The sequence below is a fragment of the Leguminivora glycinivorella genome, chromosome 11, assembly GCF_023078275.1.
Source record: "Leguminivora glycinivorella isolate SPB_JAAS2020 chromosome 11, LegGlyc_1.1, whole genome shotgun sequence".
Classification (NCBI taxonomy): Eukaryota; Metazoa; Arthropoda; class Insecta; order Lepidoptera; family Tortricidae; genus Leguminivora; species Leguminivora glycinivorella.
The window spans coordinates 18,248,142-18,273,153 of NC_062981.1; the positions used below are offsets into that span (position 1 = coordinate 18,248,142).

At 36.9% G+C, this 25,012-nt stretch overlaps 3 protein-coding genes across 5 annotated transcripts; 1 reads left to right on the forward strand and 2 right to left on the reverse strand.

The window, feature by feature from the left end:
* Positions 1–252: 252 nt before the first annotated feature.
* LOC125231330 (serine protease inhibitor 3/4-like) lies at positions 253–9,673 on the reverse strand. 3 transcript variants are annotated; one of them, XM_048136770.1, is made up of 8 exons: positions 9,577–9,673; positions 5,734–5,868; positions 5,066–5,296; positions 4,197–4,295; positions 3,355–3,498; positions 2,300–2,509; positions 1,843–1,981; positions 253–651 (listed from the first exon to the last, which is right to left on the reverse strand). In XM_048136770.1, exons 1-8 carry the CDS (start codon positions 9,625–9,627, stop codon positions 434–436), a joined length of 1,227 nt encoding a protein of 408 aa, XP_047992727.1. In that variant the 5' UTR covers positions 9,628–9,673; the 3' UTR covers positions 253–433. The 3 variants fall into 3 exon arrangements, with proteins under 3 accessions (XP_047992727.1, XP_047992730.1, XP_047992729.1); XM_048136772.1 differs by lacking the exon at positions 253–651 and adding an exon at positions 721–1,247 and having other exon boundaries at positions 9,577–9,672; XM_048136773.1 differs by lacking the exon at positions 5,066–5,296.
* Positions 9,674–17,754: 8,081 nt separating this feature from the next.
* LOC125231229 (glucose 1-dehydrogenase 2-like) lies at positions 17,755–18,876 on the reverse strand. The gene is made up of 2 exons (XM_048136612.1): positions 18,651–18,876; positions 17,755–18,445 (listed from the first exon to the last, which is right to left on the reverse strand). The coding sequence occupies exons 1-2, from the start codon at positions 18,815–18,817 to the stop codon at positions 17,863–17,865; spliced, it is 750 nt and encodes a 249-aa protein (XP_047992569.1). The 5' UTR covers positions 18,818–18,876; the 3' UTR covers positions 17,755–17,862.
* A 2,176-nt stretch (positions 18,877–21,052) lies between these two features.
* Positions 21,053–23,177, forward strand: LOC125231121 (zinc finger protein 277). Its single transcript, XM_048136479.1, has 2 exons — positions 21,053–21,393; positions 21,791–23,177. The coding sequence occupies exons 1-2, from the start codon at positions 21,147–21,149 to the stop codon at positions 22,849–22,851; spliced, it is 1,308 nt and encodes a 435-aa protein (XP_047992436.1). The 5' UTR covers positions 21,053–21,146; the 3' UTR covers positions 22,852–23,177.
* The last annotated feature ends 1,835 nt before the right edge of the window (positions 23,178–25,012 follow it).

Sequence of the window (25,012 nt, forward strand, 5' to 3'; positions counted from 1 at the left end):
CAATACGCAAGCGCGATAGAGATAGATATCTACTAGCGCTTCGTTTCGTGAGCGTTTCGTGAGCGATTGTGCCATTCGGCTAGCCACCCTGATGTTGTCTCTGCGGGTTTGTACAGAGCTGCAGAGTCGTAATTTTTCACGATTTACCTTTTTCCGTATTTTTTTATCTCATATATGCGTTCGTTACGAACGCTAAGTACATTATGTCTGCGAATCCTTCATATTTTATACGGAGGAACATAAACGAAAATATGCGTTTGAGAAGCTTTAATGTTACTTATCTGCATATTTTTTGAGAAAAACAACGAGGTGCGTTTTGTTACGTGTACTCGTACCTATTTCAGTATAATAGTTACAATAGGGATAGCTCAGAGGAAATTAGTAAAAGGTCACTTTAATAGTTATTTGTTATACAAGGGGGCAAAGTTGTATTTTAACGCCGAGTGTGGAATTGAAAAACGAGCAAGTGAAAGGATTCTATAGTTGAACCACGAGCGAAGCGAGTGGTTCGAGAATAGAATCCTGAACTTGCGAGTTTTTTAACACACGAGAAGTAAAATACAACAGTGAGAAGGTAGAGAAATGGATGGTCTGCCATAAACCTCTCGCCGGTCCAAAATCGCCCACAATGCTCTCGAAATATCATTTGTGCTGAAACGAATATGTTTTTTTTTTTAATGGGATAGGAGGCAAACGAGCAGACAAATAAAAATTCTACAGTATGAGCTTATATTATAGGCTATTATGTATAATATGATGAAGATATAACATTAAAAAATAGTCAGATGTATTTTAATCTGTGATATACAGTTTGGCGACCAACCAGAAAGGAAACCAGTGTGCGTAGCCGAATGCACAAACGCTCACGATAATATCTCTTTCGTAGCTATCTATCTCTATCGCTCTTGCGTATTGGCGCGACAGAGCCAGACTACCTTTCGCGGCCTTTCATTTTCATTTCGCGTCGTAGAAATGCCGTTCGGCTACGGGCTAGATAAGGTATTTAGATACATCTCTACAATCAAATGTGTGTAGAAAAATCGGTCTTTTATCAATCAATCACATTGTGTACATAAAAGTAGTGTTACACAGTTCCTAATTGTTTTAATTTGCTGTTCCATTATAGGTTCCATAAAATACAGGGATCTGCAGAGCTGTGACAGTGAGTAGGTAGAGAAAAGGATGGTCTGCTGCAAAGGTCTCTCCGGTCCAATGTCGCCCACACATATTACGCCACATGATTTGTGCTGAAATGTTTATTATAGTTTATATCGTGTAAACTTGGTTCTCGGAGCTAGGTTTATTCATTTACAGAGTACTAAAAATCGCTTACAAAATGAAGCGCGGATCCAGCTTCGTCCCCAGGGGGGGTCACGTGGTAAAGGCCCAGGCCCCAGGGGGGGGGTCACGTGGTCTATTTGTATGGCCAACCTAGGCTCCAGGGGAGGGGGGGGCATGACCCCCGTGACCCCCCCCGGATCCGCGCAAGTACAAAATAATATTTAAATATTTACTCCTTTATAAAATTTGATGTAAGTATTATATAGACAACACCAGTTTTGGGCACATGAGTGCCATTTATGGACGTTATTATTATTTCAAAATTCGCATGCTTAAAAACGGATTTTTCAATTCCACTTAATAATTGTGGATAAATTCCTACACTTAATCGACTTTTTAATGATATTGGAGTAGGAAGACCCAACGCATCGCCCAAAAGTAAGCCATTGTCGTCGCTTCGCCTTTTGCCAACACGAGCGCGAGAGTTACTACTACTTCTACCAAACTGTTGCAGCCATAAATTTTCGGGATAAAAATAACATAAAAAATCAATAAACTTACTGGCTGCTGCCGCTTCTGTGCCCAGTTCGTCCACCGCAATGAAAGCTTTTTGAATGGCTTCGGATACAAACAGACGGTCGTCACTTGACAACATGTTGATTTCTGACTTATTCTGATCAAATATTAAATTAATTCCCATCTGAAAGAATATTACATTTGTGAATTTGTTGTGTTATTCCAGTCCTTTGGATATACTGCCCAATTAGTGGAGGAACTGAATATCCTTTATCTCTTTATTATCTCTAATTGGAGAAAAAATGGAAACTTGCTTTTACATTAGAAAAAACATTAGACCTCATTATTGTCTGTTTATCTTCGTCTTTGTCCGTCATTATAATTATTTTAGGATCAGTAACTATTTACCTAATTCGGAACTCGGAACTACAATATTTTCAAATAAAACAATATAATACTCTAATATCCTCTAACACATACAAGAAACAGTTTAAACATATACCTTAGGAAGTAGTTCCTTTAGGTTGATATGAGATTCAACCTTAAACTTCGGTATGATTACTTGAAGATCTTTCTTCTTTAGACTTTTGATCTCTGCCATCAGATCGTGCCCGGATGCCATGTTTTTCATCAAATCACTCAGACCCTCGATTTCATCTGGCAAAACTATTACCATACTGGCCTCACCTCCAATGTAAAACATTTGCAGTATCTGTAATAGAAGAATATCCAAGTATACAAACTTCAAATCATATTTTTTTAGAGCCGACCGGCATATCTAGGACGGACGGTAAAAGACCGGATGGGATGTCGTTGGTTCCGTGGAATATGGGACGGGTGCTGGTTTGGGACGCAACTTGCGTTGACACACTGGCCCCGTCTCATCTCCACCGAACCTCTGTGAGGGCAGCGGCAGCAGCAGAGGCGGCCGAGAAAATAAAGGTTCAGTAAATAGCCTATCTATCATCTATGTTATCTATTTATCTAAATGATTGATTGATTGAAGGTAGGAAAATACAGCGGTCTCGGCGCCGAATATATTTTTATTCCATTCGGCGTCGAGACCCTTGGTCCGTGGGGCCCTGGCGCTCTGAGTCTCTTCAAGGACTTATCGAAGAGACTAAGAGACGCCACCGGCGACCGAAGAGCTACTGCTGGCAGCTTCCTCGCTCAGCGTATTAGCTTGACAATCCAGCGAGGAAATGCTGCCAGCGTCTTCGGTACTATGCCACAGGGGCCGTTTTTAGATTTACTTTAGTTTAATTTTAGATTTATTTAGTTTAATTTAATTTTATTTTAAGTTTAATTTTAGATTTAATAGTTTAGTTTTATTGTAAGATAATTTTATGTTTTACAAACACATGTATAACAGATTTGTAATAAAGTCGATTTTAGTAATCATATTTTTGTATTCTTTCAATTGATTTCATTTATCAATTTTCCTTACGTCTTTGATATACTTAGTAAAAAGCAGTAGATTTCAGAGCATTTTTTTTTTACGGAAGAGACCTCATTTCTTTTAAATGAAGGATAAAAGTATGACTTTCTATTACTTACTTTCGCTTTTAACTCCTCACTGTGCTTGTAATTGAAAGGTTTTCCCATCAGACTCATCTGTTTAATATTGATTTTCTTTGAGTTATTGACATGAAATACTCTTGGGTATGTATCTTCGGCGTTAAATTGATGCTCCCAGAAAGCCTGAAATGGGTTGCATCGTTATGGTTGACGTAATATAAAACTAACATAGGTACATTAAATATATACAGAACCTTCTCTGTATAGAAGTCAGTTATTCCAACTTCAAGAAATATAATTATTTCATTACTTGAAAGTCATGACTCAAGGAGGCAACTACAAAAAGCCCAAAATCCTCCAAAATAAAATGTTAAGTAGGAATCTATGTATATATCTTTCTTATTTCTACGTTTTTTACAAATTGGATAGATTTCAAGCTATTTTCCTTTGATTGGTATATTTATCGATGTTAAATGATTAAAAATAAAGAAACTTTGTTAACACATTTGGATTTTCTATGATGGAACATTGTCCAATACTGGGACATGTCCTCTGAACTTTTGAGTCGAGTTTAGATACTATACTATACGAATATTGTTAACTTCTGTTAATACAATTTCTAGCTTGGAAACATTATTTTACTGGTAAAAAGCAAATACTACGTCGCCATCGGTGGACTAAATAGTTTTTTCGTTGGTGTAAGTATGGTATTTTTTTTAAATTATTATTATAAACTGGCCAGTGATTGACCTTAGTCGCACCTTATGGAAAGTGACGACAACGCCGAAGTTGTAGCTCACTGGTTCAGTAAATAGCCTATCTATCATCTATGTTATCTATTTATCTTTATATTATAAATGTATAACTGAAGAATTTCTTACATAGAAGTAAATTGCATTGATCAGCACAAGTTGTGTGTTATCGTCAAACATCTCAGCAGAAACAATATCTTTAATTGTATTGTTAGTTTGATTTGCCACCTGCAATGAAATAAAACAAATTTAAAAAAAATAGCGTAGGTATATTAAGGAGTTGGGACATAAAAAGGATCTCCGATGCTCGTGCGGGCTCGTATCGTATAATGAACAAACTGCAATGGTAATACGGCAAGTTTGATGGGCACCGGTGCAGCTCGTGGAGGTATTTTCTACTAGGTTATTTATTTAATTTATTTTTCTATTCCAGTATTCATTTCATAAAATTTAGTATTAAAAAAAATTAGACAATATAATCCATGGTTTGTTTTCAATCATTGCTCAAACTCATTACTACTGTAGGTACTTCAAATACTGATATGTATAGGTAGTACTAAATCTTCAAATATATTTCAAAATGTTCTGTAATTTTGCACGCATGTACTTTGCCCAGTTTCTATCTATGGAAACTTGTTATTGGCTCATTGTTTTTATGTTATAAGCCCTATTGTAACTTTAGCTGTAAGTTTTCCTAACAAATAAAATAAAATAATAAAACAAAATAAAATAGTGAAAAAAAATTTTTTGTTTGGAACGCATTGTCGGTAGAACTTTTTTCTTAAACATTTTCTATAAAATGTTCCATGACTGGAGCAGTCACTACCGTCATCCTATTCATAATGATTAATTGTGGCATTCTCAATTAAAAGGTGTCTACTATAAGGACGAAATTTACTCCTAACTTTATTCTAATAACTAAAGAATTCTTATGCTTAAAGCGACAATCTGGGATATTTTACTTTAGAAAGCCACATTTTAAAGGAAACTAAACTTACCCATGTATTAATAGCATTCGCAGTACAATTACCATGTCTAAAATCTACTTGTTCCAAACTGGCATTAAATACTTCTTCTGCATCCTTCTTAAGGGCCGGTTTAAGTGCTGCCCCCTTCTTTATATAGATTTTGTTGACGATTTTCAATGTGACATCTTCGCATGTTCTAAATTTTGAAGGATTAGTGGTGGAAGCTAGGGTTTTCGTTATGGATATGAAGGTGGAGAAAAGCTGTAAATTAAAACAAAGTAAAGTACTAAGATTCTCAGTTTCTAAATTTTAGACTTTTGTAAGTGTGAATGAGCTTAAATTAATAGCCAAAAAGGTAATTAATAGCCAAAAAGAATAGCGGATTTTCGTCGAAGTAAATTGTGTATTCAAGTTGAATACATTGCCGATCGACACAGGTTATTTAATATTCACTATATTTAGACTGAAATAAATGTTATACACAAAGAAAAAATGACCGAGGCCTCCAAGTATCCAAAGCAGGATTCAAACCAGCGTTCTCCGTTTACGCCTAGCCGCTCAGCCGATCGGTCACGGTGGCAAGGGTCGAAATTTTCAAGTATATGCCACAATTCAAGGCTTGTGTCGTGAAAACTTGTGATTCTAAGAGTAAACATTTAGACCATAGTTTGGGCATGTGTACTGAAAATACTACATACATCATCTTCATTAAGGATGTCCAGAGCCTTGAATATTTCTGCACGAGACTCGTTGCTGCTCCCGCGGGCCACTAACGCCACCACTGTCTCCACTGACAGAGGAGAGCAGATGAAACTTTTGTCCTTTTGTAGCTCCTGGAAACAACTTTTGTCCTTATGTGTGTTCTATCGCCTGTACAATGGGTTGTGCTCTGAGGAACTGTTTGACGAGCATTTCTTTTTTTTTCGCCACTTGTATATAATGTGATATTTTTGAAAAATGTATGCTATTTCTACTCAGAATCACTAGCTTTTTCAATCCTAGTAGTTAAAAAAATAGGCCCATATGATTTTTTCTCATTTTGTTAACATTTTCCGTACATATTGATTTAAATTAACACGATCTTCACTCATATTATTACTCGTATTATTGACGCCAGGCGTTTATAAGATTGACTGTAGCTGTGGTAGTTCTTATATTGGAGAAACCAAACGCACCATAGCGGAAAGGGTCAAAGAACATATCGCGGCGGTCAAAAAACGACAAATAAATAAGTCTGCGGTTGCCGAGCATTTGCTAGAGTCAGGACCGAACCACTGGATTGAACTGCATAATCCCAAAGTCCTTTCAACTGAACGTCTTTACTATAGCAGGAAAGTACGTGAAGCGATTGAAATCAGGAAACATCGTAATTTCAATCAAAATGAAGGGCAAGGGATTTCATCTTCGTGGAATCCAGTGATTAGCAAGTGTAAACGTGAGAAAACTTCCCGTCTCATACCATCGGATGTCGTGAGTGTTGTATGTAGGCAGAGTGGCAACCCTAGCGTAAAAGTGACTGATGACAATCAAGTGCGGGTAGTTCGAAAAACTCGTACAGCTAGAAGATGTTGATACAACTCCCAGCCAGTCTACCCGTGACCACGGACGTAATGTCATGTCCGAAACGTCGGGTTAAATATAAAACGTAAGTTTTACGCGATTAAGTCCCGTTTTAATTTAATAATATTTTCCGTACATGTTGTGTGGGGTAACAAAAGAGGAAAATAACAAAAATGTATGGAAACTCTGGGACACTTTTTGTCTCTCAGTGAGATTGAAAGTGAGATACTCGTAATTATGAGTACAATTGACCTAAACTTCCCTAAAAAAAAACAAAATAAAAAAAATGGCAAAAAAATAAAAAATGCTCTGACATGAAGACATGATGCCAACGTCCACTTTTCATCATCGCACCTCTCGCCAACGACAGGGCGCTCATCCACACACCTTGCAACCTAAATGGTCACATACCGTGCGGTTTCAGAGTAATTTCCTCCCGCGGACGCTCCGGCTGTGGAATGAGCTCCCTGCCGAGGTATTCCCGATGAACTACAATATGGAGTTCTTCAAAAAGGAGTGTACAAGTTTCTAATGGGTCGGCAATATCTAATCTATCTATCTAAAAAAAACTGGTCAAGTGCGAGTCGGACTCGCTCACCGAGGGTTCCGTACAAACTTTCAATAGTTGAATCATCAAAATGTTATTCATAGAACTCTACAGATTCGACTAAATCCCTCAAGACTCAATTTCCCACATAACAAGTAATATTTTAATATACAATTTTATTGTTAGACAACGTCCAAATAAAATCAAGACTATTCGACTTCAATAGTTTACGACATGTCGCAAGGACGCTCCTGAACCGACCTCATTACTTATATCAGGAAAAACGCGATGTAGGAAATGAGCGTTCAACGTACAGCGACATCTATCGGCAAATTGAGTAAACTAATGCGCGCGAGCTAGTATGGAAGATGATTTTTATAGAATAATTGTTTATTGCGTGAACCGATTTTAACCATTTTACCTCTATTTGAAAGCAGGTAATTTCATTGTTATTTTGTTAAAAAATACAGGTACAATAAACACCTACAAGGGTGTTGAAATTGAAAATGTAAATCTGAAATGTTTTTTATAAATTAAAAAAAAAGTTTTCAAGATACGTGTACGATTTTATTTTTTCTGTAATATTCATTATAATAGCCATGTTTGGTGAAAATTTCATAAATTTATGTTGGTAAACTTCGGAGATAAGGGGGGGGACGGTATTTTTTTTTTACATTTTCCTTCAAAAAACATTTTTTTTCCACAACCAAAAAATTATAAAAAATAGTTTTGATATGTACAGTTTGAGCTCTTTCTAACGATACCCCACTTGACCTAGTTACTTGAAATTTTCAGTTTGACCCCCTTTCATTTTGGCCATTTTCTATCATTTATATTAATTAATTAAAAAAAAAATTCTTTCAACTTGTAGAGGTTCACAATGTTTATAACTATTCCAAATTTCATATCGATAGCATAAGTAGTTCTCGAGATATTTAACAATGTGACAGACGGACAGACAGACGGACAGAGTCGCACCATAAAGCCCCATTTAGATGGTACGAGTTTCTCGCCTCGAACGTACGATTATCGAAGTACGAGAAAAAATATCGTATCATGTAAACTATGCGTACGATATCGCACGGGAGGAGGCGATAATCGCCTCGCCTTTGATGTTTGTATGTCTCCGTGTAAACAAAACACGTATGCGAGAATCGTATACGAGTTTATGCGCTACTCAGTCGAAATAAATTTTCTTTACCTAGAAACAGGAATCATGTAAATCATGGTATTTTTATATTTATAGCTAACTCTCAGTAACTGCTAAGACCAAAAATAAATTAGGGTTATCATTATCAATATTATAGAGTAGATCTTATCTAGGTATATTCTATGTTCAATTATTCCTAAACCTAATCGCAAGTATCGCAACCAAGATCTTACTAGATAGGTAACGCTATACGGTCGAATTCATTATTTTCCCTATTATACAATTATTATTTAAACCGTCATAAATAATTTATAGTGTTTTAAAAGTTATTGGGTACTATTCAACTTAAATTCAAATAAATCCAAAGTAAATTGTATCCAATATTATAAAAAAGCATATAGTATATGTGTTTATAATTAATTAATTAGCAAGTAAGGACGCAAGTTGACAGGCAAAACTCGCATGAAAATCGGTTCGCTCCGATTCGTGCGATAATCGCACGTTCGAGAAGAAATGTCATACGAGAACCGGTTTAGACGAGTCGAGAAATGTTATGGAAATATCTCCTGAAAATTCAACTCTCCGTCTAAACTATTTCGCCTGGCGATAATCGCCTGGCGAGTATCGCATACGATACTCGTATGCGAGTTTTTATTTCTCGCACGAGTGTAAACGTTTTCGTACGATAATCGCCAGGCGATTATCGCATACGATAATGTCATACGAGTTTCTCGACCAAAACGGGCGAGAAACTCGTACCATCTAAATGGGGCTTAAGGGTTCCTGTTGTACCTTTTTGGTACGGAACCCTAAAAAATAAAATATCTAGGATGGTGCTATGTATTTTTGATAAGGTCACAATCTACCTTTATTTAGTTCCACGTTATAGTTCTGATCAATTTTTTTTTGGTACTTTGCATCCAAAATTACCTTTACTGTAGGTATAGGCACAGTATAATAAAGTGTATTATCGTACAGTATGGCCACTCCCGCTCCCCGCTGATAGTGCCACCACCACCACCACCCCCTCTCGGTTACCTCACAGTTACCGCCTGTCAAAAACGCGAACAGTCGACCTGTCATATTTCACTCATACAAGCATAGTACGCATTCACGTACATGAGCTTAGACTGAGGAACGCGCCTCTTTCATATATTTGATCACCATCAGTGTCCGAGGTGTGGTATAGGTATAAACAAAACGTGACCATGACCTTGGTTGCACTGTCACCCTAGAAACTGACAACTTGAACTGTATAATGTATAGAAATAATGTTCTACTCACATTGCAGAACCGCGCTCCGAAATTCGCGACATGTTCTGAAGATGTTGTCATCTCTACCGCGTATATCTTAAGACTGAGTCATAGAACTGTCTACCCTTCTTTTATACATAATTCAAGACAGCTGAAGACAAATGACAATCGCTGACGCTATGTGGTGATCTAAAGGCAGTCTGGCTCTGTCGCACCACCACAGGCGATAGGGAGAGCTAGCCACTATACGCTTAAGAAGTGTGACGTTGGCTAGGTACCCGGACAGGGAATACCCCAAAAACTACGCGTTGGAAAACCATGGCTGGTCGAAAACAAATGATTTGAAGTTTGGAAATGAAACTCAACGCTGTACTTATTAAAGTCTAGAATGACTGACGTGTGCGCTGTGCAATGTTATGCAAAAATTTCGTTGATGATATAAAAAAGTAATCTAGCGGTATTGAGTTAAAGTCTAATTTTTGATAAACCTGCCACTGATAAACTTGTTTATAAACAAAGGTTTCGTTGGAATTGCACACATTGAGGAAAATAAAATTGGTGTTTAAAAAAATATTACTATGCCATAGGCCTACCTATAGAGTAGTCTATGAGCTTAAATAGTGTCTGTTATAAAAAATTCAACAAAAAGCGCACACACTATCACAACATCACACAGGCCATCGAGTGTGAATACGACCATTGGGTAACGCTGAAAGTGATCGCAGCCGACAATTGAGCCGCGCGCAGAAAGTAGATCGCGCGCTGTCTACGGAACTTTGACATCCACCTTCTTCAGTTTTCCGTGATCATGATGCATGCAACTGCGTCGAAATATCGGGAGCTCGAAAAAAATCAAAAAGGTAATCACGGTCTATATGTCTCGCTACGAAGACGCTTGCTTACGCGTCACATGTTCATACTAAGGGTCCCCTCAAAGGTCCGCGGCGCAACATCGACGCGGCGTCTTTTCCATACAGTTGGCCCGACGCTACGCTCGCGAGACGCTAGATGTGGGGGGACCCTAACGAGCGATATTTGGTCGATATGTTTGGGAAACCCTCAGGGGCTCTTCTTGATTTAGTAAAAATCCACTTACACGAGTTTCCTCTTTCACTCCCACTGAATTTGTTATGTGGGAAAGTAATATTTCACAATTTCCGGATTAACCATACTTACCGATTTATTGAAGAAATTTTCCTTATTTATTTCGGAATTTTTCCCATAACTCGTATGGAAAAAGCTTATTTCTTATTACTTGTCAACTTTCACTAAGTACTGAACCTATGTAGATTTAGTTTTTTTTTGTTTTAAAGCTGTATTAAGGTCGCTTGCACCAACGAAAATGAAGGGTTAACCCACCATTGTGTATGGAATTTGACAGATGACAGCCCACTAACCCTGAGTTAAGTGGTTGGTGCAAGTGGGCCTTAGTAATCTTTCGTGAAAATCGGTCCACTATGTCGGTGGCTTTTTCAGAATTTTAATTTTGTGGTTAGGTTATTGAAATATTACTCGATAGCGAAGATTATTATGTATGAGCTTCAGTTGTTTGACAAGCTTGCCGCATGCCCCGAGAATAAAAAGTTTACCTACAGAAAACAGACCGAAATATACATTCATTGTTTGCGGGATTCAAGTTTTCGTGCTTTGATTCTTCAAATTACTACTTGCAAAACTATTTAGGCTATAGATTTCCAACTTAGTCCGTAAACAAATTTATCTAGTGCTTAAGCACTGACAACATAATCTTTAGATATGCTGGTCAGTCAACTTGATTAATATAAAATGGAATAATGAGTGTTTAGTCAGGTTCAAAATTAGCTAAATCAAAAGTTAATCTCATGGAGGATATCGTGACCGTACCTGGATATTTTATTTCGATTGCAGTCGGGGGACCTTCATGTCAGGTTTTGTCCATTGTCCCCCGACTGCAATCGAAATAAAATATCCAGGTACGGTCACGATATCCTCCATGAGATTAACTTTTGATTTAGCTAATTTTGAACCTGACTAAACACTCATTATTCCATTTTATATTAATCAAGTTGACTGACCAGCATATCTAAAGATTATTTTCATCTTTTCAGTTCGCTTTAAAACTGCAGTCGTGTTTTTAATTTTTTAATTATTTATTTTATTGCCATTTTCTATCATTTATATTAATAAATTAAAAAAAAAAATTCTTTCAACTTGTAGAGGTTCACAATGTTTATAACTATTCCAAATTTCATATCGATAGCATAAGTAGTTCTCGAGATATTTAACAATGTGACAGACGGACAGAGTCGCACCATAAGGGTTCCTGTTGTACCTTTTTGGTACGGAACCCTAAAAAAGTAGGAGAATCAAAATGTAAAATATTTAGGATGGTGCTATGTATTTTTGATAAGGTCACAATCTACCTTTATTTAGTTCCACGTTATAGTTCTGATCAATTTTTTTTTGGTACTTTGTCTGCATCCAAAATTACCTTTACTGTAGGTATAGGCACAGTATAATAAAGTGTATTATCGTACAGTATGGCCACTCCCGCTCCCCGCTGATAGTGCCACCACCACCACCCCCTCTCGGTTACCTCACAGTTACCGCCTGTCAAAAACGCGAACAGTCGACCTGTCATATTTCACTCATACAAGCATAGTACGCATTCACGTACATGAGCTTAGACTGTGTGCTAGGAACGCGCCTCTTTCATATATTTGATCACCATCAGTGTCCGAGGTGTGGTATAGGTATAAACAAAACGTGACCATGACCTTGGTTGCACTGTCACCCTAGAAACTGACAACTTGAACTGTATAATGTATAGAAATAATGTTCTACTCACATTGCAGAACCGCGCTCCGAAATTCGCGACATGTTCTGAAGATGTTGTCATCTCTACCGCGTATATCTTAAGACTGAGTCATAGAACTGTCTACCCTTCTTTTAAATACATAATTCAAGACAACTGAAGACAAATGACAATCGCTGACGCTATGTGGTGATCTAAAGGCAGTCTGGCTCTGTCGCACCACCACAGGCGATAGGGAGAGCTAGCCACTGTACGCTTAAGAAGTGTGACGTTGGCTAGGTACCCGGACAGGGAATACCCCAAAAACTACGCGTTGGAAAACCATGGCTGGTCGAAAACAAATGATTTGAAGTTTGGAAATGAAACTCAACGCTGTACTTATTAAAGTCTAGAATGACTGACGTGTGCGCTGTGCAATGTTATGCAAAAATTTCGTTGACGATATAAAAAAGTAATCTAGCGGTATTGAGTTAAAATCTAATTTTAGATAAACTTGCTACTGATAAACTTGTTTATAAACAAAGGTTTCTTTGGAATTGTACGCATTGAGGAAAATTGGTGTTTAAAAAATTATTACACTATGTATGCCATATGCCTACCTATAGAGTAGTCTATGAGCTTAAATAGTGTCTGTTATAAGTTATAAAAAATTCAACCTGTATTTTATCAGTGACGTTTACGCTATCGTGTTTCTTATTCTTACGTAAAACGTCAAAAACTCAAGTAGGTATGGGTTTCCCCGAACCCATTGACACGGAATCAGCACTAACCGACCAAAAATCGCACACACTATCACATCACCAGACCATCGATTGTGAGTGCGGGTAACGCTGAAAGTGATCGCAGCCAACGCGCGCGATGGAGTTCTTCAGTTTTCCGTGATCATGATGCATGCAACTGCGTCGAAATATCGGAAGCTCGACTAAATTCGAAAAGTAATCAGAATCACGTCACATGTTCATACTAAGGGTCCCCCCAAAGGTCCGCGGCGCGACATCGACGCGGCGTCTTTTCCATACAGTTGGCCCCGACGCTATGCTCGCGAGACGCTAGATGTGGGGGGACCCTAACGAGCGATATTTGGTAATTGAAAGTCGATTTCGCGTCGATATGTTTGGGCAACCCTCAGGGGCTCTTCTTGATTTAGTAAAAATCCACTTACACGAGTTTCCTCTTTCACTCCCACTGAATTTGTTATGTGGGAAAGTAATATTTCACAATTTCCGGATTAACCATACTTACCGATTTATTGAAGAAATTTTCCTTATTTATTTCGGAATTTTTCCCATAACTCGTATGGAAAAAGCTTATTTCTTATTACTTGTCAACTTTCACTAAGTACTGAACCTATGTAGATTTAGTTTTTTTTTGTTTTAAAGCTGTATTAAGGTCGCTTGCACCAACGAAAATGAAGGGTTAACCCACCATTGTGTATGGAATTTGACAGATGACAGCCCACTAACCCTGAGTTAAGTGGTTGGTGCAAGTGGGCCTTAGTAATCTTTCGTGAAAATCGGTCCACTATGTCGGTGGCTTTTTCAGAATTTTAATTTTGTGGTTAGGTTATTGAAATATTACTCGATAGCGAAGATTATTATGTATGAGCTTCAGTTGTTTGACAAGCTTGCCGCATGCCCCGAGAATAAAAAGTTTACCTACAGAAAACAGACCGAAATATACATTCATTGTTTGCGGGATTCAAGTTTTCGTGCTTTGATTCTTCAAATTACTACTTGCAAAACTATTTAGGCTATAGATTTCCAACTTAGTCCGTAAACAAATTTATCTCACTTAGTCACAAAGTATCCTTGAGAGTTATAGGATAAGTTATTTCGGACCGGATTTCTGCCGCGAAACCTAACTTTTATAGGTCATCGGTCATTGTAGCAGGTGGACCGTCGTCTAGAAAACTGGGAATGTTTTTCTAGATCAGGAGAAATTCACTAAGCATCGAGTTCTTTATTGCATTAGGTCTGGGTTACCTACTGAAAAAACTTGGTTGTATCACGTTTAGAGCCTGGCAAAAAAGAGTAGAATGGAGCAATTTTTTTTTTATCATACCACTTACTATTCTCAATTCTCATACAAGTGTCTCAATTATTGCCATATGCAAAACGGTTTACATAAACGGTGGCGCCCCTATTATTATTTTTGCCAGGTTGTATTAATTTGATCATAATATAAATATTTTATTTACCTACGTAAAAGGGTTATAAATGGGTTATCAGTAGGGCCCGTAACTTTCATGCCGATGACATAAATTTGACGTCACGCTGCATATAGGATGATTCAAGAGTTTTATTTAATAATTAATCATTATTCATCAATCATTTTAATCATGACCTTCCTTTTCGTTTCACGTATCAAGTAGGTATTAATTATTTCACGTATGAGTAGCTCACTTTTGAAGTCATTTGTACATGATTAAATTGATTGATGAATAATGATTAATTATTAAAATAAAATTATTTGAATCATCCTATATATAGCGTGACGTCAAATTGATGTCATCGGAATGAAAGTTACGGGCCCTGCACGGGTAGCATGGTCGCGCGATAGACGATAAAATATCAGGCCGTCCCTATCGCACTATTAGTAAGTGCGATAGGGACGGCCAGATGTTTTATCATTTATCGCGCGACCATAATTGCCTGCCTGGTTATCAGGTTATACAAGTTAGACCAAGAATGACCTGATGGACCAGCAGGGTTAGCACATGATGACTGCGAGAGTATATGTCGCCGCGAGATAGACTACCCGTCCTTATCTCCTTATGTCATTAATACAGTTAGAAGAAGACGTGTGATCTATCTCGCGACGACATACTCTCGCGGCCATCATGTGCTAGGCCTACTGTACAAATCGTATCGTTTGTAAATGTATCCCACTGCCCTGTCGCCAATGCCGAAACCTTTTAGCTCTGAAATATATCGGTTTCCTTTTCTTGTGATAATATTATTTTCGCTGAGGATCGTCCCACTCCGTCCTTTGGGAGCAGCTGAATGTTCAAATTTGACTAAATCATTTTTTTAAGGATTATATTATTATAAAATATCGTCCATGCGCAGGGAAAACAAAACTCACCAAAAATATGTTCAAGTAAAAATTTGCTAAGAATTATAGTCTCAGAGCATCGATTTAAACTTCTCTAGATACACTATCACCTACAAATTCGGCACTCAAAAGTGTCCGATCGCTTAGTTGCAAATGTGTGCGTCCAGTTGACAAACGAAAACTTCGCAATGTAGTAAAAACTACTTTCATTTTTTTACAAAAACAACGTTATTTCTTAGTACTTAAAGTTCAATTTCAAATGCAAGCAATTGGCGGTTATGACATTAATGAATGTGATCATCGCGAAAGCCATAAAATTTTATTACCGCAGATCGCAGGTGTGCATATTTTTAAAAAAATCTACGTCTTATTGCAACCAACTTAAGTTTAATTTCGTTTGCGCTGCAACAATCTAAACGCCATTTTTACATTGGGAACGAGGATGGACAGAGGCATCATGGGAGTCGCGCTATGAGATGAAAGGCGAGAATGAGGAAATTTGCGGTATTTTTGCGAAAAACTGTTTTAAAAAATCCTATTAGATAGAAAATTTCTTAAGGAACAAAACGTTTGGTATAACATTTTTCGAGATGTTGCGTATTTTAAGCGAAAAAAATGAGTTTTTACTGTACGATATTTTTATTGATATTATCTCAAACAAAAAAATATATAAGGTACGGCGGGACAATTTGGACTGGGGGACAATTGCAACTGAACTGATTAATATCTCCACGTTTTGCAATTTTTGCATTATTAAATAGAGTCAACTGAGGTATATATATATATATATATATATATATATATATATATATATATATATATATATATATATATATATATATATATATATATATATATATATGTGTGTGTGTGTGTGTGTGTGTGCGTGTAGTGAGTGTATGTGTAGCGATTATGTGAAGGTAAACAGTTGAGGGATTGTATGTATGTGGTGTGTGTGAGGGTGCACTTGGAGAATATGAATTAAGTAGCTATTAAAACAAAGAAGAATTGAACGATGACATTAATTTATTATTCTACGTATAATTTCTTTCAAAGCTTTGTTTGGGTAAATCTTCTCTCCGCTCCTCAGCTATAATCTTGCGCCATTTTTCCCTTTCAACGTCTTGTTTTGGGAATCTGGAATAAAAAGCTTTTTTATTACTTAAAAACGAATTTGCTATTCCCGGGTTGTTTCTTTTTATAATTAAAGTAATTTATAAGATATGTATTAATATTATTGAATTGAAATCATTTATTTCAGACTTATTGGTCCATAATAATAAATAAATACATACATTATTAATATGAAATAGGCTTCTTTTACAAAAAATATAAATTAGCGACTCCATCATTCCATTTTTAACTATGTTCCACTTCATCCATCTTTTGTCGCCGTCCGCTCATTACTAGTATAGCGCGAGAGAAAGAGACAAACTGCGTAAGACCAAATCAAGGAATTTACTTTAATTATTCTAGAAAATAAATGTTTTTTGTAAGTTAGGAAGCCATTTTGACCACAAATGCATAACATTATAAAATTATTAACAATTACTTACCGGAAATACGATACGTCATCCTTTTTCAACGTATATAAGGTGTTATTTTTGCACTTTTTTACGGAGCACTTAGGCATGTTGCCGACACGGCGGATGAAGCGCTACTGACCGCCCAATTGTGCTTAGAACATTTTCAAGCACAATTTGCTGCGGACACATTCTAAGCCGTGATGGTGCATCTAGGTAGTTTAGATCGATGTCTCAGAGTCATAAGTCTAACTTGTTATGTTGTTTAACAACATAAACTATTGATTCTGGTATTAACTATTGTCCCAGAGCTGTAAGAACCTCTTTTTGACACACGACAGCGTCCACAAAACGTAAACTCGCGAACCTAATCAAATTTTAAATAAAATCCTGTAATAATATTAAAAAAAAATCAAGTACTTAAAAACATTATTTCGCTAACTTTAAACATAATGTAACACATGTTACATTTTTGCGGATCTTCGTTAGTGAGTATTTAACGATATTAATTTATCACGCAGGATTTACTTATTATGTCATTTATCATTCATTTTTATTTTTAAACTAGTGCTGTAGCAGAGTCTGTCATTTCGATTCAAATGACATTTCAGTAATCGTACATTTGTTTAAGCGCCTCCTTGTACATAGGACCTAATCGATTCAACCAATTCGAAATTAATCGTTAGATTTGGCAAACGATACGTCTTAGCCACAACGCAACATACTTCAAAAAAAATGTGTCAAAAATGTGAACTTACAGATCTGGGACAATAATCTACCTCTCTACAAGCCCTAACTTCACAAACTCTACATCTTAGTCAAAATAACATAACTTGGTCGCGTCACAGAAATGACTGATGTATTTACACAAAACAATTTAGTATTGACAATTTAAAAAAAATCGACTCCAACAATTGCATTTAATTACATAAGACACAAAGTTGTTCACTCCAATAGCCGTCCGTTATCAATGACATTGATGCTCCCCGTGATACTGTTAGCTTTATCACTCGCAAGATACAGCACCATGTCAGCTATGTCTCGGCTGACACACATCTTCCCCAACAAACTCGATGCCTCCCAGTTCTTCACAATGGCAGACTCGTCTAAACCAGCATGGACTAAAATATCAGTTTTCACTGGGCCAGGACTTACTCCATTGGCTCTAACTCCACTTGGACCCAGCTCCTTAGCTAAACCTTTTGTAAACACGTCCAAAGCTGCTTTAGACATACAGTAGACAGTCAAATTTGGAAATAGTTTTTGCCCTGCAACACTAGAAATGTTCACAATATTCCCTTTAGTTTTGATCAAGTGAGGAACAGCAAGGCTGGTCAAGAGATACACACTTCTTAGATTTGTACTGAATACTTTGTCGAAATCTTCCACTCCCTTTTGGATCTCCGTATGTGCTACTATACCAGCATTGTTTACAAGAACATTGATATGTCCGAATTGTCTAACTGTCTCTTCTACAATGTTCTTGACTTGAGAATCATTGGTAAGGTCGGCTTTGACTATTAGTGATTTGATACGAGTGGCGACCGCGTACCGGAAGGCGAACCGCGGGTAGGCCCCTAACAAGGTGGACTGATGACCTGGTGAAGGTCGCAGGAGTCCGCTGGATGCGGGTGGCGCAGGACAGGTCATTGTGGCAATCTTTGGGGGAGGCCTATGTCCAGCAGTGGACGTCTTTCGGCTGATGTGATGATGATGATGATGATGATGATGATTTGATACCTTGAGCTTCATCGCATTGTTTTGCGACTTTCTTTAGTTTCTCTTCGTTTCTTCCAACAATTACAACTTTAGCGGATAGTTTAGCGAACTGGATGGCCGTTTCAGCCCCGATCCCCGAGCTACCGCCGGTTATTATCACTACTTTGTTTTTAAAATCCATAATTATATTTACTATTATTACGTAATGTTACTCTCGAGCCTACTCAGAGAGCGTACTGATTGCAGACTGAGACAAGCTGAGAGATAATTAATCGGTAATGATACCTATTTATATAAGAACGATGGCATGAACTAGTCAGAATGGGTGATACCTTAGCAGCTTAATTTTAATAAATCACCCGTTTAATTTTGTTGAGTTTTGAATTGGGATAGCCACCTTAGAGATGGTAGAAATTTAAAATCAAAATATCTATGTCGAGTATGCCGATCATTTCCTCTCCTGACTAACAATTTCATCATTTTCATGGTAGCCTTTTAATTCAGCATTCTTGGATTTATGCCTTCCACCCCTGTCGATACAGTGCCCGATAGGTAAGTATGTACATCCAGTCCCTGTTTCCGTGTTGTCATAAATTGTTAATCAATTTGCATTAAAAATAAATAAAAATAACATTATCTTAGACGTGTATTTAGAAGTCCCTCAGTCCAAACCTAAAGTTAACTGAATCACACAAAAAGAAAGAAAATTTCATATAATAATTATTTGCTGTGCTATTAGCGGAATGATTGACACAGAGATGAAATACTTCATGTGCCTACACTTATCTTATTAGTCTTATCGAACATCCAAGTTTTATCAGAGAAACAATAAATACCTACTACCTAAACAATGTTCAAAGCAACCCAAGATCACGTAATTATGAATGTTATTCGCAATTGTTGCCTGTCTAAATATTACCAGATTGGAATAGAAACACAGATTACAGTTGGAACAATAAACAATGCGATACGAGATAAAGTAGGTAGGTAATACGTATAAGCTAGGTAGGTAATGCGTTAAGCTTATTACTTTGACTTCGAGTCGTTCTATACCTTTTCTATACAACTAGCCACGATAGTTAATAGTACATTACTACAGAGGCCGGGACAAAGGGCAACCCCATTTCCCGCCGAGGTATGTATAGTGCTTTTCTCAAACATGGTATGAAATAAATAAAGTCTACTGAAAATAGTAACTTTGGATCAGCTGTATCTCCTAAACGGTGCGTCGTAGCGCAAAAATAATCGAATTCTCGTTCCCCTTTGATACCCCGTATACGCTTATAAAAAAACAAAAAGTTAAAAAAAATTCAAAAAAAAAACGAAAAAAATTTTTTTTGTATGAAAACGCACCCAAAATGAAATATTGTCTAGGGCCCGTACCAGTTGCAGTCGGCACGTCTATAAAGCCCCTTATAGTTTTTTTTTAATTGGCTAAATACCTGGATGTTATGTCACAATTATCTGTGTTTGGAAATTAAAAAAGAGGACTTTGCCGGCCTTGGCCTGCAAGGTTTGTATGAAATTCCATTATCTATCAATCGTCCTAGCCGCACCTGCAACGTCATACTTCGCTGCCAATTATAAGGCACATAACATCAATATTTCATACCATGTTTGAGAAAAATATAATAATAGCTAGCGCGTAGTGACCCTTCCTGCTAAGCCGCGGTCCTGGGTTCGCATACCGGTAAGGGCATTTATTTGTGTGATGAGCACAGATATTTGTTCCTGAGTCATGGATGTTTTTATGTATTGTATTTGTATATTATATAATATGTCGTTGTCTGAGTACTCGCAACAAAAGCCTTCTTAAACTTACCGTGAGACTCAGTCAATCCGTGTAAGAATGTCATATTATATTTATTTATTTAGGTATTTATTTATCTACACTTCCACTACAAAAAATTTAATAAAAATTAGCAACGCCTGCATCCATTACAGGGTGTAAACATTCTTCTCAAATTAAATAATTCATTGCCTTTAAATTTTTATCAGGCGTTATCAAAAATCCCTGACGAAATCGGGAGCAAAAGCTAGAACAATTAGGGGAAAAATTAAACGTTTCCGTAGAAGGTCTACCTCATCACGCTTATAATTTTATGTTTGTCGCTTCTTTATTTTACTCAGTTGGTGAGCCAGAGTATATTGGATTATGGCCAACCAATTACGCATACAATTTTAAAATTTCCGTTTTTTTCCACAAGTGGAAAGGGGACCAAATTATATTTTCTATATTTACCGCCTTTTTCTGCTAACAAACTCTTTGGTGTGACACTGAAACACACTTAAATAAAATGGTAAACGTTCAAAATAAAATACCGTGGTACCTTACTTTCCGAACGTGCCCCTCACGAACTGTCAGTGTCACTGACTCTGACGTTTCTTTTCTTGACATTAGTTTAGTTGACAAGACAAGAAATTTGGGCATTTTGCAGACGAACAGCTGTATCTAAAAGCAAAATCGCTGTGATTTTGACAAAATTTCAATCAAGCAGCCATCAATAAATATGACTAAACAAGAAAAGTTCTTCGGTCCGCTAACACTGCACCAGAAAAGTGAGAAACCAACGATTTTCAAGGATAACGAAACTCGTGAATGCCAATGTGTTTTATGTGAAGAGATGTTCACGCTGCCTGACGGAGAGAAGGCATTGCTTACTCATTTCTTTATGGAGCATAGGCTTGTTATAGCCGACGTGAACCAAATAGCCGATTTGTTTGAGTACTTGAGGTACTGGCGATTGAGGTTTAGAGGTTAGTTTTGGTCAATTTTGTTTTGAAATTGTTAAGTTTTTAGGCTCTTTGAGGGACGTTGCTGTTGTAAACAGGTCAGGAATGCTTATTCATTAATTATTTTGAAACATCAATGGTTTTGTTTTAGTTCTCTTGGCATTGTACCTACTGGTAAAATAAAATGATCCACAAACAACATAAATAGAACAGTTCATAAAATACCCCAAATAAGATTCCATAGAAATAAACATTAATGTTTGGGTATTTCTACTGACAGTAATCGGCTTTATAGGTAATGTTAATACCAATGTTACTGCCAAAAATAAGGCGTTCTAAAAATTTTAAACTTCTTTTTTTTTCTGTTGGTGAATTTCTTTAATTTGAGGAATTTCAACAAGTTTCTTTTAATCTTTTACAGATGAAAGTCTTCCATACTTCTGTACTACAATGCTGTTGGACAGCAAGCCCGATGGTACAAAATCCAAAGACGAACAATACTACCTACTCAGCAATGTTCTACCCGAAGACAAGGAGTTACGCTCAAACTTACAACAAACAAAATTAGAAAAACTACTCCAGAGACATCAGTTCGAAAGAGAAGATAAAAGCTATGAAAAAGAGTGCTTGTTCTGTAGATTTGCCTCCAAAGATACTAGAGCGAGTTACTTAAATCATTTGTATGAAAAACACAACTTTCATATAGCTAAACCGGACAACCTCATTTTTATAGATGACTTAATAGACACCATAGCGTCCAAGCTAGATAATCTTCAATGTATCTACTGTGAAGGATCTTTCAAAGACAGAATTATTCTCAAAGAACATATGAGGAAGAAAGGTCACAAGAGAATTAATCCGGAGAATAAGGAGTATGACAAATTCTTCATGGTAAATTATATAGGTGACAAACAAACTAAGCATAAATATCAGAAACACCATCAGAAACAAAATCATCAGAGAATACCGAATCCTCCCGAGGAAAAAGACCATGATTCTAATGTAGATAGTGATCCAGAGTGGTCGGAATGGACTGAAGAGAACGGTCCACAGATAACTTGTCTTCTTTGCGAGCATACAGAAATGGAATATGAGAACATTCTAGATCACATGGAACGCAAACATGATTTTTCATTCACAAAATCAACGGCAGGCCTAGATTTCTACCACAAAATTAAGATAGTCAACTACATCCGTCGGCAGATACATTTGAAACAGTGCCTATCATGTGAAACTGTCTTCAACGACTCAGCAAATTTAGAAAAACATTTAAAAGAGACAAAACACTGGGAACTTAAGAAAGAAAAATGGGATCAGCCAGAGTATTACTTCCCGACATATGAAGATGACTTGTTTCTGTGCTTTATCCATGATGACGATGAGAGCTGGTGGTCTACCGATGAACAGGAACCGGAGAGGACTGATAATACCATCTGTGATTCCATATCTAAAGAGATGGCTATGGCTGTGTTAAATGAATAAGTTCTTTTAATTTTTGTGACTACTAGATAGGTATCAAAATAATGGATTTTATGTAGGCAGTTTACCCTAATTATGCAATATAGTTGGTTCATCGTTTAGTAAAGGATGAATCAACTTTTGTTCTGTGAAGAAATAGTATAGTTTGTTAAACACATTAAGATGTATGTTTTAAAGATTTATATTATAATAAAATTATTGGATAAATGCGAAAAACAACCATAACGTCATCAATATGTAATTTAAGTTCAGAATAATTCGTATAGAGCATGTATAAAGGTATATTATATTTTATATTTGTTTCAAATTTAAACAATAATAAAAGCATTTTATAGGAATGGAACTATTGAATTCTAAATTACCTTACCTTTCTGTTTGTTGAATTCTACTCCTAAACTCGCTGTGCCATCATATTAGGTACCGAATAATCGTGCTATATTTTATGAGGTTCCGAAGCCATCTTATAGTTAAAAAAAACCCTTTATTTTAATTGCACATATATTTTTAGGGTTCCGTAGTCAACTAGGAACCCTTATAGTTTCGCCATGTCTGTCTGTCCGTCCGTCCGTCCGTCCGTCCGTCCGTCCGTCCGTCCGTCCGTCCGTCCGTCCGTCCGTCCGCGGATAATCTCAGTAACCGTAAGCACTAGAAAGCTGAAATTTGGTACAAATATGTATATCAATCACGCGTACAAAGTGCAAAAATAAAAAATGGAAAAAAATGTTTTATTAGGGTACCCCCCCTACATGTAAAGTGGAAGCTGATATTTTTTTTCATTCCAACCCCGACGTGTGATATATTGTTGGATAGGTATTTAAAAATGAATAAGGGTTTACTAAGATTGTTTTTTGATAATATTAGTATTTTCGGAAATAACTGCTCCTAAAGGAAAAAAAAGTGCGTCCCCCCCCCTCTAACTTTTGAACCATATGTTTAAAAAATATGAAAAAAATCACAAAAGTAGAACTTTATAAAGACTTTCTAGGAAAATTGTTTTGAACTTGATAGGTTCAGTAGTTTTTGAGAAAAATACGAAAACTACGGAACCCTACACTGAGCGTGGCCCGACACGCTCTTGGCCGGTTTTTTTTTTACATTTAAGTTTGATTGCTAGTGCATTAGACCTTTTTTAACCCCCGACGCAAAGACGACGGGGTGTTATAAGTTTGACGTGTCTGTCTGTCTGTGTATGTGTCTGTCTGTGGCATCGTAGCTCTTTATTTATTTATTTTTATAGATTTAGTTTTTTTGTTTGAAAGCTGAATTAGTCGGGAGTGTTCTTGGAGCCATGTTTCATGAAAATCGGCTTACTATGTCGGTTTTTTTTTTTTCAAATTTTTAATTTTTAATATCTTCCCATCTTTTGTATGGTCTGCCGCTGCGACGTTTGCCTGGGGGAGTGGGGGGGGGGGGGGGGGCATACCATCTTGTGACTTCTTGTCCACCTAATAGTTAATATACAATGCAAACAAAGGACAGGCTGTCGAAGATACCTACTTAGATATACATTACCTAAAGGTACACATCATATCTCCTGCTCTAATGGCATACTTCAGAACGAGACAGTAACGGCACTCCGTGGTATATAAATAGCAGCTTTTAGCTTTTAAATTTCAAAGTGCCTACGTGCTGTCATAGGCAAGTACAACCTAATGGATGTACAGTCGCGTTCGTAAGTGGCGAGTATTTTTATTTTATTTTCCCCTCACTAGCTCGGAAACACGTATTTTGTCCTTTAATACCAGCGGGTAAAAACGCATTTTATCCACTAGTGGGTAAAGTAATTTGACCTTGAATAAAGTCAAATTAACTGCTTTAAAATTGATAAAAGTAGGTGAATCTAGTAATAAAGATGATTTACCACCTGTGGAACTACTGGAAGCAGTGATTAACGCATTTTTTGCGTTGTAGTATCCTCGCTATAGTGAGGGGAAAAGTTTTGTGTTACACTCTGGTGCAAAAGTATTTTACTTCTCACGTGTTAAAAAACTCGCAAGTTCAGGATTCTATTCTCGAACCACTCACTTCGCTCGTGGTTCAACTATAGAATCCTTTCACTTGCTCGTCCTTGTATAACAAATAACTATTTCGATTAGCATCTTTTTTAACCCCCGACGCAAAAACGACGTGGTGTTATAAGTTTGACGTGTCTGTCTGTTTGTCT